This window comes from Pseudorca crassidens, chromosome 6 (assembly GCF_039906515.1).
Source record: "Pseudorca crassidens isolate mPseCra1 chromosome 6, mPseCra1.hap1, whole genome shotgun sequence".
Lineage (NCBI taxonomy): Eukaryota > Metazoa > Chordata > Mammalia > Artiodactyla > Delphinidae > Pseudorca > Pseudorca crassidens.
The window spans coordinates 66,022,083-66,036,616 of NC_090301.1; the positions used below are offsets into that span (position 1 = coordinate 66,022,083).

At 39.4% G+C, this 14,534-nt stretch overlaps 1 protein-coding gene across 2 annotated transcripts in view; it reads right to left on the minus strand.

The window, feature by feature from the left end:
- Positions 1–384: 384 nt before the first annotated feature.
- CSRNP3 (cysteine and serine rich nuclear protein 3) overlaps positions 385–14,534 on the minus strand; it is a 182,323-nt gene continuing 168,173 nt past the window's right edge. For both annotated transcript variants that reach the window (XM_067741682.1, XM_067741683.1), the window contains 2 exons: positions 3,780–4,076; positions 385–1,743 (listed from right to left, as the gene is read on the minus strand). In XM_067741682.1, the coding sequence (XP_067597783.1) occupies positions 706–1,743; positions 3,780–4,076 (1,335 nt within the window). In that variant the 3' untranslated portion in view covers positions 385–705. The remainder of the gene's footprint in view (positions 1,744–3,779; positions 4,077–14,534) is intronic.

Consider the following 14,534-nt stretch of genomic DNA (forward strand, 5'->3'; position numbering starts at 1 on the left):
AAAACTGTGTAAGGACCTGCACATATAGACTCATTTATTTGTCCAAAATAGCAAAAATAGGCCTATTTCACCCTTAAGAAAGTATTTGCAAATTTGATCAGACACAATCATAAAAATGTGAATGGATTCCAGAGGCAATCCATGTGGGCATGCTCGGTGGTACTAACTATGTGTCTTCAGCTTAAAAGAACATGCTGCTGTTCGTTTTCATCAAAACATGACTTCTAACTACCATAAATAAAATACGCATGGAACAATTAAATCTTTTTCTTACAATAATTACTTTTACATTAAAAAGTCACCATCATCTTCAGATATATCGAAAATTAGGACTCTAAATCTTATTATTTCCCAGTCTTAGTTAACAATCTTGCACAGGCCCGATAATCCAAAACTTGGAGCTCTGATCTACACAGCTTGGCAGGTTTCACACAGTTTCACAGGTAGGCAACTGTGAGATATGCTTTTTTAAAATTAGCATTTTCTATCAAAACAGTCTGAAATCGTTTAAAACCCTCATAGAGACTGCATTTGTGCAACGGCACAGTCACGTAGCTAGAAGGGAGAAAACAAAATACAGTCTGGAAGATTCACCACGGTCCAAGTTTTCTTGGTCCTCAGCTGAAACCACGATGAGCCCAGGAAATCCAATTAAATACAGTGCTTTACATAGGAGAAGAGTTGGTCCAAGAATAACTTAAGCTACTAAACAGGGACAGTCTCCACCACGGGCGATTTGATGCACTCTTCGTGCAATCTGCTCTTTTCTGCGAGGCTCAAAGAATCTTCAGCAGGATGCTCTGAAATGTGACTGTCCCCATTCAATGCAGAGCCAAACCCTTCCTGGGAGGGGCCTTTCAAGTATGAGTGAAATTCCACTTGAGGATGATTGGACCTGTGTTCGGGATATAAGCTATTGCAGGGCACACCGCTGTCGTTTTCCGAAGAGGAGCAGCAAACGATGACAGAGGGGTTGGCAGCTGGGTAGTGGGAGGCGCCGTACGCCTCTTCCGCTTGTCGGGCATAGTCCACGAATTGCTCCGGGGTCATGGTGTAAGGCACCAGCGAGAGGGCACCGCTTTTGACAGTCTCTCTTTCCGAGTAGTTCTCGGGGATCTGGTTGGGAGTTCCTGGAATGTGGCTGTCTATTTGGTAATAGAGGGTAGAAGAGTTGGCATAAAAGGGAGCGCTTTTCGCGTGGCTTTCGTGGACGGCCGTGCCATCGGAGTAACAAAGGACGGAAGGAAGAGGGACCCCTTCGGCATGGGGACCCAAAGCTTCCACGAAACTGTCCCCTTTCTCGTCGTCGTCCTCCTCTTCCTCCTCGTCGTCCTCGTCTTCCTCCTCGTCTGACTCGCTGGGGGCCAAGCTTTGGGTGCTGGAGTCCGTGACTCCGCTGCAGAAGCTGCTACCGTCCTCCTCTTCCTCTCCTTGGCAATCTAATTCCTCCGCCGACTGCAGGTGCAGCACTGCAGCCTGGGGTTCCGTTTCAATCTCAAAATTGTCTGCGATGGAATATCCGACAGAGTGAGCCACAGGGCCCATGGAACTACTGTGGGCACTTATCTCCCCGTGGCAGCCGTTCAGCGTGGGGATTTGCTGCTCTCGGTTTTTCTCCAGTTCAAGTTTCATTATTGTGTGCAAAAAGTGAGTCCGGACACGGATAGGATTAAATTCAATTCTACCTGCTGTGTTACTACATCCTTCTTTAGTGCAGCCACATGGGAAAGACATTCGATCCACCTTGGAGGGAAGAACACAGATTAGCCCCCTGGAACTCTTACAAATCAAATAAAAATCCAGTACCTCAGGGCAAAGCCTTTGAAATCTGGGATGACTTAAACCCACTTACGCCAGAACAAACGACAATCAAACTGCAGACAGAAACAAAAAGGGAAGTGAAGGCTTAGAACATGAGTTAACCTAATTTTAAACCCATACTCAAAATAAAAATGAGTTATGGTGTGTAGTTTTGTTCATTTATCCCTCCTGTGCTTTCTTTACTTCTGTCGCCATTCTCCGTTTCCCTCTTCTCTCCATCCCATTAATTTTGCTCCCATTTTTTTCAATGCTTCTGTCCTTTCCCCAAGCTCCCTTTTTTTCTGCTGCATGCCAGCTCACAGGCTCAGTTTGAAACAAACTTACTGCCCTCATCCCCACCTGCTATTTTTAGTCTAAATGACATGACATTCCTCATTCTAGCCAGGAGTTTTTTTTTGCTTATTATAAAATGAACTTCTCTGCCCAAGGTGTCCAGATTGACACCACCTTAGTATCAAGCAGTGTGATAACTCACTCTCATTGGTGTACCTTCTCATTCTTTTGGATCCTTGGTAGGTGACGCACGTATGCAACTGCAGGCTGCGATGCGTACGCACATTCATGACGGTGACTGGTGGATTTCTGTTTAGTTGCTGGCTCCCCGGCCTTCCCTACCCCTCCCTTAGACTACAAGCTTCTGGAGAGAAGGAGATGTTCATTTAATCAATATCCCATGATTATTCGAGTGTTTGGACTCTGTAGATAGAGTGATTAGGTTCAGCAAGTGTTGTTGGACTGAGCTCTTCACTCAGGTGATGAGTGGAATTCTGGGCAATCTAAGGGACTCTGAAGATATTTGCTGGCTTAGATTCCACCTTTATGCAGACCAGAGCACAGGCAACCAGAAAGAACTTGCCCTTCTTTCCACCTTATCCAAGCATGGGGTATTTCCCATGCAAGAGAGGAGAAAGTGGATTCCAGCACAGTCATCCCGGTCCCCACAAAAAGTAGTAGCAGATGTCGAGCCAGAATCTATAGCTACTTTCTTACCTGTGATTCCACTTTCTGTGAATCTACCTCAAGCAACTGTTCAGCTGGTAAGAACTGTCCTCTCCTTTTGTCTGCCTGAGAGGCTCTTATTGAAAAAGTTGAGTTTCTGCATACAATAAAAACCCCTAACTAATCATGGCGCACCAATGATATAGATGGATAGGAACCTGAGAAGTATCTAGTTCAGGGGTTGGTAAGCTCTTTTTTTGTAAAAAGGCCAGAGAATAATTATTTTAGCCTTTGTGGGCCATACAGTCTCTGCGACAACTACTCAAGCTCTGCTGTAGAAGTATGAAAGCAGTTATAGGCAACATGTAAACACACACAAAAAATACATGGCTGTGCTTCAATAAAACTTTACTTACAAAAACAGGGCGGCAGGCTAGATCTGACCTGTGAGTTATCGTTTCCCAACCCCTGACCTAGCCCAGCCCATTCATTTTAGAAGTGGGAAAACGGAACCCAGTAAGTTTACCTGACTTGCCAATTTCACATCGTGGCAAAAGGCAGAGCCAGGAGGAAAACTCAGTTTTCTTAAGTCCCAGTCTAGTAATTTTTCCACTAATCTACACTACCTCTAAGCAATCATCATTTTACACCCCATGGATGGATCAGAGAATACAAACTTTAAATGTTAGGGATGTCATGATCTCCCTGAATGCTTGTAAGAAGACAAAAGAAGTTTGCATAATAAATGAATCCAAGAGCAGACAATTTCAACTGACAACTGCAGCTTGGATTGCCTTTCACACTATACCATATATATATATATATATATATATATATATATAACATATACCCCTAAATGTCATTGAATTAGTATTTCTCTCTTCTTGAATCATGTGTCTTGCCTTACCCCAGAATTTTCCTCCACGTGTGGGAAACTTCATTACATGGAACACAACTGCCTCTTTAGGGGTTGGTGTATAATGTCATGCCTTCGGATTCCTTGAAATCCCAATCCTTACCTGACACTTAATGCCTGCCAGGCTGCAGGTACACGTTTCTGGATCACAGAACACCCGGCAGTCACAGCCACAGTCCTCTCGAGATAGGCGGATGGCTCGTAGCTCATGCTTTTCCTCCACATCAATCTTTTTCACCCCAGAGGCCCGCAGCAGTGCTCTCCGTTTTTTTGTTGGCAGGGGTTGGAGAAAGAAGTACTCGTCTACCTCGGTGTTGTCTAAATCGATATCATCATCAGAAATGTCATCCACTGTAAGAGTGCTAGCTTCTTCAGATTCCACAGTGCCATTCTTCGTCATCTAGAAATACAAAGCAGCAAAAAAGAGACTTAGCATGGACAGGGTCTAAAATCCCTACTTCTGCACTTGGTAGAATGAAGCTATTATATAACATTATGTCCCCATAATCCATAAGTGTTTGTGGATAGGTGTGGGAGATTAAGAGGTATAAACTTCCAGTTACAAAATAAATGATTCATAGGGATAAAGAAAATGTTTGTGAGTCAAATCATTTCCTTTTACTTTTCTCTTTAGAGAAATTACAGGAAGGAAAATGAATGCATAAAAATGATAGGCTTTTAAATGGACACAAGACTTGTTAATTGGAACTCTTAACCTCTTAATGTTAGGAGGTATAGTTGCTGGAGCTTTCAGCCTGCACGACGTGAAAAAGGCCAGAGGTCACAGATGCCCATCAGTGAAAGCTATTGTTAGACTCAGTTTGTGATGGGCAGATTTGATGTTGGAATAAATGTGTCCTTGTTCAGAGGTGATAGCATCTTAGCGGAAGCTACTGCCACCTAAATAAGCAAACATGTCCTTGAAATAACAACCCTGTCTTTTGGGCTCCAGAGAAACTATGTACTAGGAAGTAAAGTTTTGCTGTCCTGTGCTGTTGGGATTACAAACACGGTTTCCCTACAGAATGTTCCATGAACGAGAGCTTGATATGACGCACTTAGTCAGGTCACTGTGCTCTCAGTAAGACAAGGAGCAGAGGTCAGCGTGGCAGGCTCTTGCCAACAGGCAACCCAAACAATGAACTCCTCCCTCGAAGGACTTCATAGGAAACTGCCCAGAGCAATACCTTCCACATAATAGCACCTGTGGACGACTGTGTCTCATACCCATAAATTTTCTGCTTCTGTGTATATTTCTTTTCTAAATTAATTTCATCCATCGGGAAACCCTGAGTCAGTATTTCACTTCTTACTGCCATATCACCACATAATATATTTTCTTCATAAAAAAACATTTAGAAAGAGACATTTCCTCTGAATATAAGCAAGAACTATATTCTGGGAAGCAGCACAGGAATAAATGAAGAAACTCAGAGATTATTCAAGGAAGTTCTATATAGGGAAGCTATTTTGATTCTTTAAGTTTTATATGTATCACTTCATGAACTTCATTAACTGCAATTATTACTATGCCTTTTGAACTTAATAACAATTCAGTTATTACACAGTTAAAATACCCTGGTGACACCAGACATCAGTTTCTTATCTTCCTAGGAAAAATCCTATATTTAGATAAGAATATTTATTACTGACAAAAATCCCAACCTGGACAACTCTGAATGTATTGAAAAACAAACAGAAGATTGATTTTTGCCCTCAGGTAGAGGAAACAACACAGTAGCAAGTGTATATTAAAATATATTGCAAAGGGTCCCTGAAATGCATTGTCAAAAGCTACTAATTTATGTATTTTTTTATATTTCAGAGCTTAAATCTGTGTTCCTATAAAGTTGGGCATTTCCTTTTATTGGGTTTTGTTTCTTGGTGTGATCTGTAATTTATTTCCTTCCTTGGAATTTCTTTATAAATGTATTGGTTAAGCTGTTTTCATTTTTCTGTGATGTCCACTAACAGTAACTGGTAACATCACAAAAACAGCAAAAAACTTCATTTCATATCAACAGGGTTTGATTTTTTAAAAAATAATGGTTGCTGTCATATAATACATGAAATCTAAAAATCAACAAAAAGTAAGACTTCAGCAAACATTTAAAAACATGACAATTTTTAAGGCAACATGACTAACCAAATGGCATCTAAGAATGAAAAAGAAACAACTGTATCTCAAATAAACTACAGATGATGCTTATTCCAATACCGTATGATCCCACTCCTGGGCATATATCTGGAGAAAACTCTAATTCGAAAAGATACATGCACCCCAGTGTTCACAGCAGCACTATTTACAATAGCCAAGACATGGAAGCGACCTAAGTGTCATCGACAGATGAATTGATAAAGAAGATATATATAAACACACACAAACACATATATATACATACACATATATGTGATGAAATATTACTCAGCCATGAAAAAGGATGAAATAATGCCATTTGTAGCAATGTGGATAGACCTAGAGATTATCATACTAAGTGAAGTCAGACAAAGACAAACATCATATGAAATTGCTTATATGTGGAATCTAAAACATGATACAAATGAACTTATTTACAAAAGAGAAACAGACTCACAGACAGAAAGGAAATTTATGATTACCAAAGGGGAAAGGGGAGGGGAGGGATAAATTAGGAGTTTGGGATTAAAATATACACACTACTATATACAAAATAGATAACCAACAAGGACCTACTATATAGCACAGGGAACTATACTCAATATCTTGTAATAACCTATAATGGAAAAGAATCTGAAAAAGATATATCTATATATACATATATATATGAACATATATATACATATTCAGTTACATATATATATGTATGTGTGTGTGTGTATATATATATATATATATATAAACTGAATCACCTTGCTGTATACCTGAAACTAACACATTGTGAATCAACCATATTTCAATAAAAATTAAAAAAATACAATAAAACAATTCTTCACTCATAAAAAAACAAATATAAGAGCCCTTAGAAATGAAATCTGCATTTCTTATTCCCACACTTAAATTACAATAAACAGTTTCATTTTTAAATAAAAATTCAATTAAGAATCTAAAAGTCCTTGATACACAGCTAGCTACATACTGTTCTTACTCTTGTTCAAGAACCCACAAGGGCCCTAATTTAGATTTTCAAAAAAATCTCACATTATCATTGAAGTGATCTGGCAAGGTTTTCTCCTCATCTATCCAATATCATCTCTGCCATTGCTAGTGAAGACTGGAAATATTCTAGTTCAACCCGGTTAATTGGCTTCTCTCTTTGTCCTCACGGTTTCTGGTTTGGTTACGTAACCACTGACAGATACTATTCTCTGCTGTCCCCTTGGAAGTCCTTCCCCAGCCCTCTCCTCCAGGATATGCCCATTTGCCCCTTTCAAACGCAGACCAAACCTATCGAGTTTAAATGCTCCTTTAAATCAGAGTATTACATACATTATTTTCAAATGCATTTTTCTATATTAGAGCAACGGGGCAATAAGTCAATGAGCTCTCTATTTCTGTCCATCAACTCATGTTCATCATGCTTTCAAGATCTTGTGCAACAAACTCTAGGGAGTCTTCCATGATTTCCTCATCTGTTTTTGCTGACTCCTTTACCCCATTGGCCCATCTTCACAAGAATATTTATTTTGTACATTTTGTCTCTTTGACATGAGTGATACCTATAAATGTCTTCTTCCTATCTCAGAATAGAATCATTGAATTTTCAGATGTTAGTTCATCAAATACAGCCTCCTTATTTTATGCATTATTGAGGCTCAGATTAATTGTGTCCCCTCCAAGACATGCTTATAGAACCTAATTCCCTGACCCCTATTCTAGCATGCTTTTCCCTGTGTAAAACAGATAGATTCCAAGTTTTCAATGGTACCTAATGCAGTACAGGGACTGTAATGTGGAGTTAAACCTCAATGTGTCTAACAAGCTATTTTGTTTACAAAATAAATACATACAGAGTAACCAGCATATTCAAAGGAATGCTCTCTTTTGAAGTAGATTCCTTAGAAGCCAGTCTGGGATTTGGACCATTTCTATCTCAGTGTTCTTTTCCCAAAGAACACTGCCTTTCCAAGAGCTCAAACAAAGCTTGCCAAAAATGTGGTTTAAGGAGACCACCAAAGGATCCTGACCTTCAAGCCTGCTTGTGTGTGTGTGTGTGTGTGTGTGTGTGTGTGTGTGTGTGTGTGAGAGACAGAGAGAGAGAGAGAGAGAGAGAGAGAGAGAGAGAGAGAGAAAAGAAGAGAGATTGGAGCTGGAGGTGAAAGAAAGGTGAGAGAATCATACATGAGACGATAATAGTAACAGTTCTGAATCTGTGTGTCACTGCTGCAAGCACTTTACCTGCGTTTACTCACTGACGATCACAAAAATCTCATGAAGTAGATATTAGCATTCTACCCATTTAAGTGATGGGGAAACTGAGGCACAGGAATGCTAAATAACTTGTCCAAGATCATAAGCAGTGAGGTGTGTACCACATCAGAATCCTAAATATTTAACTCTACAGCTTGGGTTCTTAACTGTCTTGATAATTATATAGACATACTTTTTATATATTGAATATATATTCAGTGATCTTTTGTGCTTATTTTACATTAGGCTCTAAGTGTGTTGATGCACAAGACATGGGTCTTGAAATCAATGGATTAGAGTAAAGAGAAGAGGAATCTAGTAATTTTAATCCAATTTATAAGGATTTCCTAGCTGAGCTTGAACACAAGGCATTGAAACCATGCAGGAGGGCCACCTTGAGGTGGGGCTGGTGATGGGGTGAGGAGGGTAGACTTTCACACCTAAGCTTGAATCTGAAGGTGGAGTAGCAGTTAGCTGAACAGGTGGAGGCAGAAGGTATTCCCCACTGAGCAACAACAGCTTCAAAGGCCTGAGATGGGACAGAGCACGCATTCGTTGGCTTGCAAATTAGCCAGACTGGCTGAACTTTTGTGACATCACTTCCTGTCTTGATCCATAAGCAAAAAACAAAAAAGTAAATAAACATTAGGTTTTCAGAAAGTAGCATCTCCCTTCCCCTGCCTTAGCCATTTTACAGGTGAAAAGTAATGACTTAACTCATAATTTGATTTAGTGATCCTTATCTTATTTTATATTTATCTCACATATATGTGCATTTATTTATACTGTATTGGAAGTATCTTAAGGTGTGTGTGTGTGTGTGTGTGTGTACTTGCTTTGTTCCAATGATGCTACTTAAGATAGGACTTAGTTCTTGAGCCACTGTGTAAACTTGTCCAGACTCACTCTACAAATGAAAGGACTATAACTTTTCTTAAACCGAATTGAAACATCTTACTTTTGCAAATCTGTCTGATATGTACTGTTACGTATGAGTAAACAGTTCCCAAAGCGCAACAGAGTAAAACCTTTGCCCATCTAAATATATTTGCGGGATGGGACACATTACACATTACTGTCAGAATCGGCAGAGTGATTCTCAGACTATCCTGAATCAAGTACCAGGTCAGGCGGGGGAGTGAGTGAGTGGGGGGGGAGGGGATTATCAACTCAGCATTCAATCTTTTGTGTTTTTTTTTGGCTATAGCATGTAGTGGATATATTCCACTGTAAATTCCTACAAGATGAACTTTTTGATGAATTAAGTGCTTGAAGAAACTAATTTAGTGCAAAATGATTATGGAGAGGGAAACAATACTGAAAATGTGGATGGACTATAATGCTGAAAACAAAACAAAACAAAATAAAACCCACAGAAATAAAAACACTTCCCTTCAGTGGTTAAAAGGTGTTCTTAGTAATAAAATCTCCTGGTTATTACAAAGTTCTTAACACATGTAACAATGACAGTGGAAACAAGAATGTGAAAGAATAATTCAATTCCACAAACACTGATTCCTGCCTATTATAATGATGATGATCTGTATAATGAGTGGGCCAAGCTATCATATACTGAAAACAAGGTACTGAACTCCCTCCATACTTTATATAAATTATCTCACCTGATTTGCAAACAATCTTAGGAAGTATTTTTGCAGTTGAGAAAACTGGAGCTTTTGTTTTTGGTTTTGTTTTGCAACAGTGCTTTTTTCTTTTTTTTAAAATTGATCTTTATTGGAGTATAATTGCCTCACAATACCGTGTTAGTTTCTGTTGTACACCAAAGTGAATCAGCCACATGCATACATATGTCCCCATATCCCCTCCCCTTTGAGCCTCCCTCCCATTCTCCCTATCCCACACCCCTAGGTCATCACAAAGCATGGAGCTGACCTCCCTGTGCTATGCTGCTGCTTCCCACTAGCTAACTATTTTACATTCGGTAGTGTATATATGTCGATGCTACTGCCACTTGGCCCCAGCTTCCCCCTCCCACCCCGTGTCCTCAAGTCCATTCTCTATGTCTACAGCTTTATTCCTGCCCTGCAACTAGGTTCCTCAGTACCATTTCTCTTTTTTTTTTTTTTTTTTAGATTCCATATATATGCCTTCGAATACGGTATTTGGAGAAAACTGGAGCCTTGAGAAGATAATTTGCCAATGTCTAGTTACATAGATAATTAGTGATTGCACTGAGAATCAAACTCAGGTCTATTTGACTCCAAAGCTTGAGCCAGGCTCACGAGACGAGTTTGGAGTGAAAATTCTTAGAGTAATAGGAAACCTGTATGGAAGAAAAGGATATGGTTGCAGCCACGCTCTAAGAGCTGATCTCAGCACTGCAGGGCAGGAGGCAAAGAGCAGACAAGCTTCCTTATAATTAGCTCATTCAGAAATAAAAAAATATATGACTCATATACAGAGAACAGGAGCTCAAAAAAGAAGACAGGAAGCCAGCTGAAGATATGACATTCTCACCAGTTAGCATTTCCTTTGAGTTTTTATTTTGTGGGCTTGCGGAGGTGTTCTTTCTAATAGATATGCCAGCAAAAGAAGCTGGTCCAAGTGACAGCTACCACTGTTGAAATAATGTTACTTTTGATTTCTTCAGCTGACTTTTAAATCTTTTACCCTGGCCTGCGTTTAATCAGCATAGTATGCTGCCTAATTTTGTAGTAATATATTAGTGTTGGTAATTGGTTTTATGTATACCTCCCTCATTCATTCTACTGTGAATACATTGAGAACAAGGACCATATCTGTCTTGCTCATAATTCTGTCTCCAGCACTGTGTTAACTGCAACCTCATACTAATTGATTAATAAATATTTTTGAATGAATGAATGAATATCCTTAATCACTATGCTATGCTGCCAGCCGCTGTATCAGGTATCAGGGTTTACACATGTATAACAGTGCTTCCATCTAAGTAGCTTCTAGTCTGCTGGGGAGATGACCATGTAACAAATATGATACAGTGTGGTAAGTTCAATAAAATATATGAGCAAGTTATAGAAGCAGTGGGAAGGAGGAAATGATTGACAAATAAAATGGGAGGGGAGGTACAAAGACACAAAGTAGAATTATTTACTTCTTACTCTGATTCCACGTCTCTATCAAGGAGAAAAACCTTTAAACAAGAAATGGGAAAACAGCTAGGAAGGATTTCATGTAAAAACAAGAGGTGGGAGAGAGTGAAAGAGTACTGAGCTGTTTTATGTAAGAATACTCAGGCCCAGGGTATTCATGTTTTAGAGCAATGAAAAAGCTTAAAGTTATGATTGCTCAGTCAAATATCTGTGAAGAGTCATAGGGAAAGGAATTAAAAGGTAATCAAAATGCAAGTGAATTATTATTTTAAAAAGTGCTAATTCTAGGGCTTCCCTGGTGGCGCAGTGGTTGAGAGTCTGCCTGCCGATGCAGGGGTCACGGGTTCGTGCCCTGGTGCGGGAAGATCCCACATGCCGCAGAGCGGCTGGGCCCGTGAGCCATGGTTGCTGAGCCTGCGCGTCTGGAGCCTGTGCTCCGCAACGGGAGAGGCCACAACGGTGAGAGGCCCGCGTATCGCAAAAAAAAAGAAAACTAAAATAAATAAATAAATAAAAATAAAAAGTGCTAATTCTAGATAAAATTCCAGAAAAGATGATTTAAACAGATGGTCTGTACATGTGAAAAGAGGGAACAGTGACTGTTGCCTGGGCCCACTAGGGAGAAAATGTCCATTTGTCAAATTAAAGCCCATGAAGAATCTTAATATATAAAACAGACAAAAGCAAGAGTGAGGCACCCAGAGCCCTGACCCCACGGAACATAATTAGAAAACCAGTGATCTAGTCTTGAGATTCTCTGACAAAATTTCTTATGTTCTGTACATGGAAGGATGGAATACAAGATGATTAATAAGGGTATGGTTGAATGCATGGATTTTTAGTTAGTTGAAACGTTGAAAATGTTTCAAAGAACAGCGATGCTCGGCTCCTTTGCACCACCAATGAGGGATGTGGCACCTACACATCCTATCGGCAGCGGTGACCCACCTGGCAAGGAATCTCCAGGGAGGTCGCTGTGGGGTGGTGACAGGAAAGTCTCCCCCTTTTCCTCTTGAGGGTCACTACTCTGAGAGGGTATCCTGAACTTGGCCCTGTCTTGTTAAATATAGTTTTTAAATAATATATTGGATGGATAACTAAAAGGCAGGCTAATCATATCTTCAGATGACAAGATTAGGTTCATTAAAATAGAAAACAAAACTTTATTGATCCTTCTCTGTACACCATGTCTAGTGCTAAAGAAGATTCTTGCCCAGGAGATGTTAAAATGTTTTAATTTATGTAATGATGCAGACCTGATTTACCTGGGTTTTGTGTGTTTGCTTGCTTGTTTTTTGTTTGTTGTTGTTGTTTTACTTACCACCAGCATAATATGAACAAAAACATTGATTAAGGTCCAGAAAGCTACTGTACCTTTAGTGTATACTGTGGATAGAGTATCCACGACTTGGGAGAATGTAATGTAACATACTGAACAAATCTCACTAGGAGTACAATGTCCAGATCGAGTACCATATTGTGAGGTGGACATAAATAAATAGCATTATATCCAGAAGAAGGTAACCAAGGCCATAAAGTGTCTGAAAAACAGCAGGATTAGTGAAAAGAACTAGGGATGTTTAATCTTATAGAACAGAGACACATGGAGCCCATCCATATAGCCTATTATCAAATATTTGCGTGTCCATCAACACTGCTTTCAAACACTTGGAGTTTGGAGAACTGGGACAAGATTTATTCTACGTCCTTAGAGGCCAGAATTAGGGTCAAAAGGTACAATTAGATGATAGCGGTTTGTTCAACAGAAAGAAGAGCTTTCTAACAATTTACAGCTACAAAATGGAATTGGCTTTCTCAAAAAAGCAGTGTGCTTTTATATATAGTAGTGTATATATGTTAATCCCAACCTCCTAATTTATCCCTCCCCCCTTTTCCTCTTTGGTAACCATAATCAACTATGCTACAATAAAATTTTTTAAAAATCAGTGTGCTTTGGGTTGCCGGAGATGTATAGTAAGGGGCTGGATATACAAATCTGCATATGTATTTGATGAAAGGAATTCCTGGTTACATGCTACGAGCTGGATAGATAACCTGGTCATTAAGGTCTCTGGCAAACTGAAGTAAAACATTCATATCATTTTGACATTCAGTCAAATCTTATAGTATAATTCTTTGGCTCATTAGTTGTTAATTGCAGGTGGCAAATTGGAACCAGATTAATCATGTCCTTGAAATGTTAGGTTGTTTTGTCAGCTAATAAATATTTCAACAACCTGAATTTACAATGAGTCTTTGGTTTACATATCGCCCCAAAAGTCACCAGAAAAGATGATAATATCAACAATAAGACATATAAATTTTTCATACATTCCTTTATCCTCCCTTCTGGTTCAGACAAACTTTGTCTCTTTTAGCAGCAGCTAATAAGCTAAATGAATCCAAGAGTGTGGCTGATAAATATTTAACAACTGGGTCTCTGAAAAAAAAAGGGAGGGGTGTTTCTAATTTGTTGTCGAATTTGTTTGTCTAATTGTGCTGTTAGTTTTGTGTTTGGCAAGTCGCACGGTGTGAATACTCCCATCGTGGGTGATTTTGAGCTACCACGGGGAAGAGATGAGACAATCCTCTCTAGTGAAGAATTTTTACAAGCTGGCTACAGACACCGCTGCATGAACCCCATATTTTAACCAGGAAAATCAGTTCAACAGATTTCTCCTCAATGAGAAGATCAATGTTTACTGTACAGGAAGAATGTAGAGATGTGATTACATATGCTTAAGTTTTCCATTTAAATGAAAAGGCCAGCAATATTTTGAAAGAACCTATTCTTAAATATATTGCATTTGCTCAGGGCTGAAGCCCAGTCTCTCAGGATGCATCACTTTGGTTAGGTGTGTCTTCTCTGTTCTTGTCAAAATAGGCTGTACATGTGACATGGCAAATCGAAATCAGAGTTTTGCATTCAGTGTTGGAGCAGGCCTCCACTGAGGGTTGCATTCTGGAAGCACTGGTGCTACGTATGCTCCTGAGTAATCTCTACAGAGGCTGACAAAGAAGTTCTGTAGGAATAAGTGGAGCTTAAGACTACCAAGATCAGCAGATTCTGACCCGTCTAATAAGCACTGTGGTATAAGGAAACAGTTAAAACCACATCCCCAAATTTTGAAACTATAGGTTAGAGATATTCGGTGTCAACCACCTCTCACAAACCTCTAATCCCTCCTATCTCCTAGGTATTTAAGAACTTTACCTGTAGGTTAGTTAAATCACAAGACTCTTAAGAGGATACAAGGGGCAGGGCTGGGGGTGAAGAGGAAGAATTATAATATTGTACAGGTAAATTTCTAAATGAATAACACACAGTCATAAATCTAAGATTTGGGGTGAAGGAGATTTAGATAGAGATATTTTCAAGGTT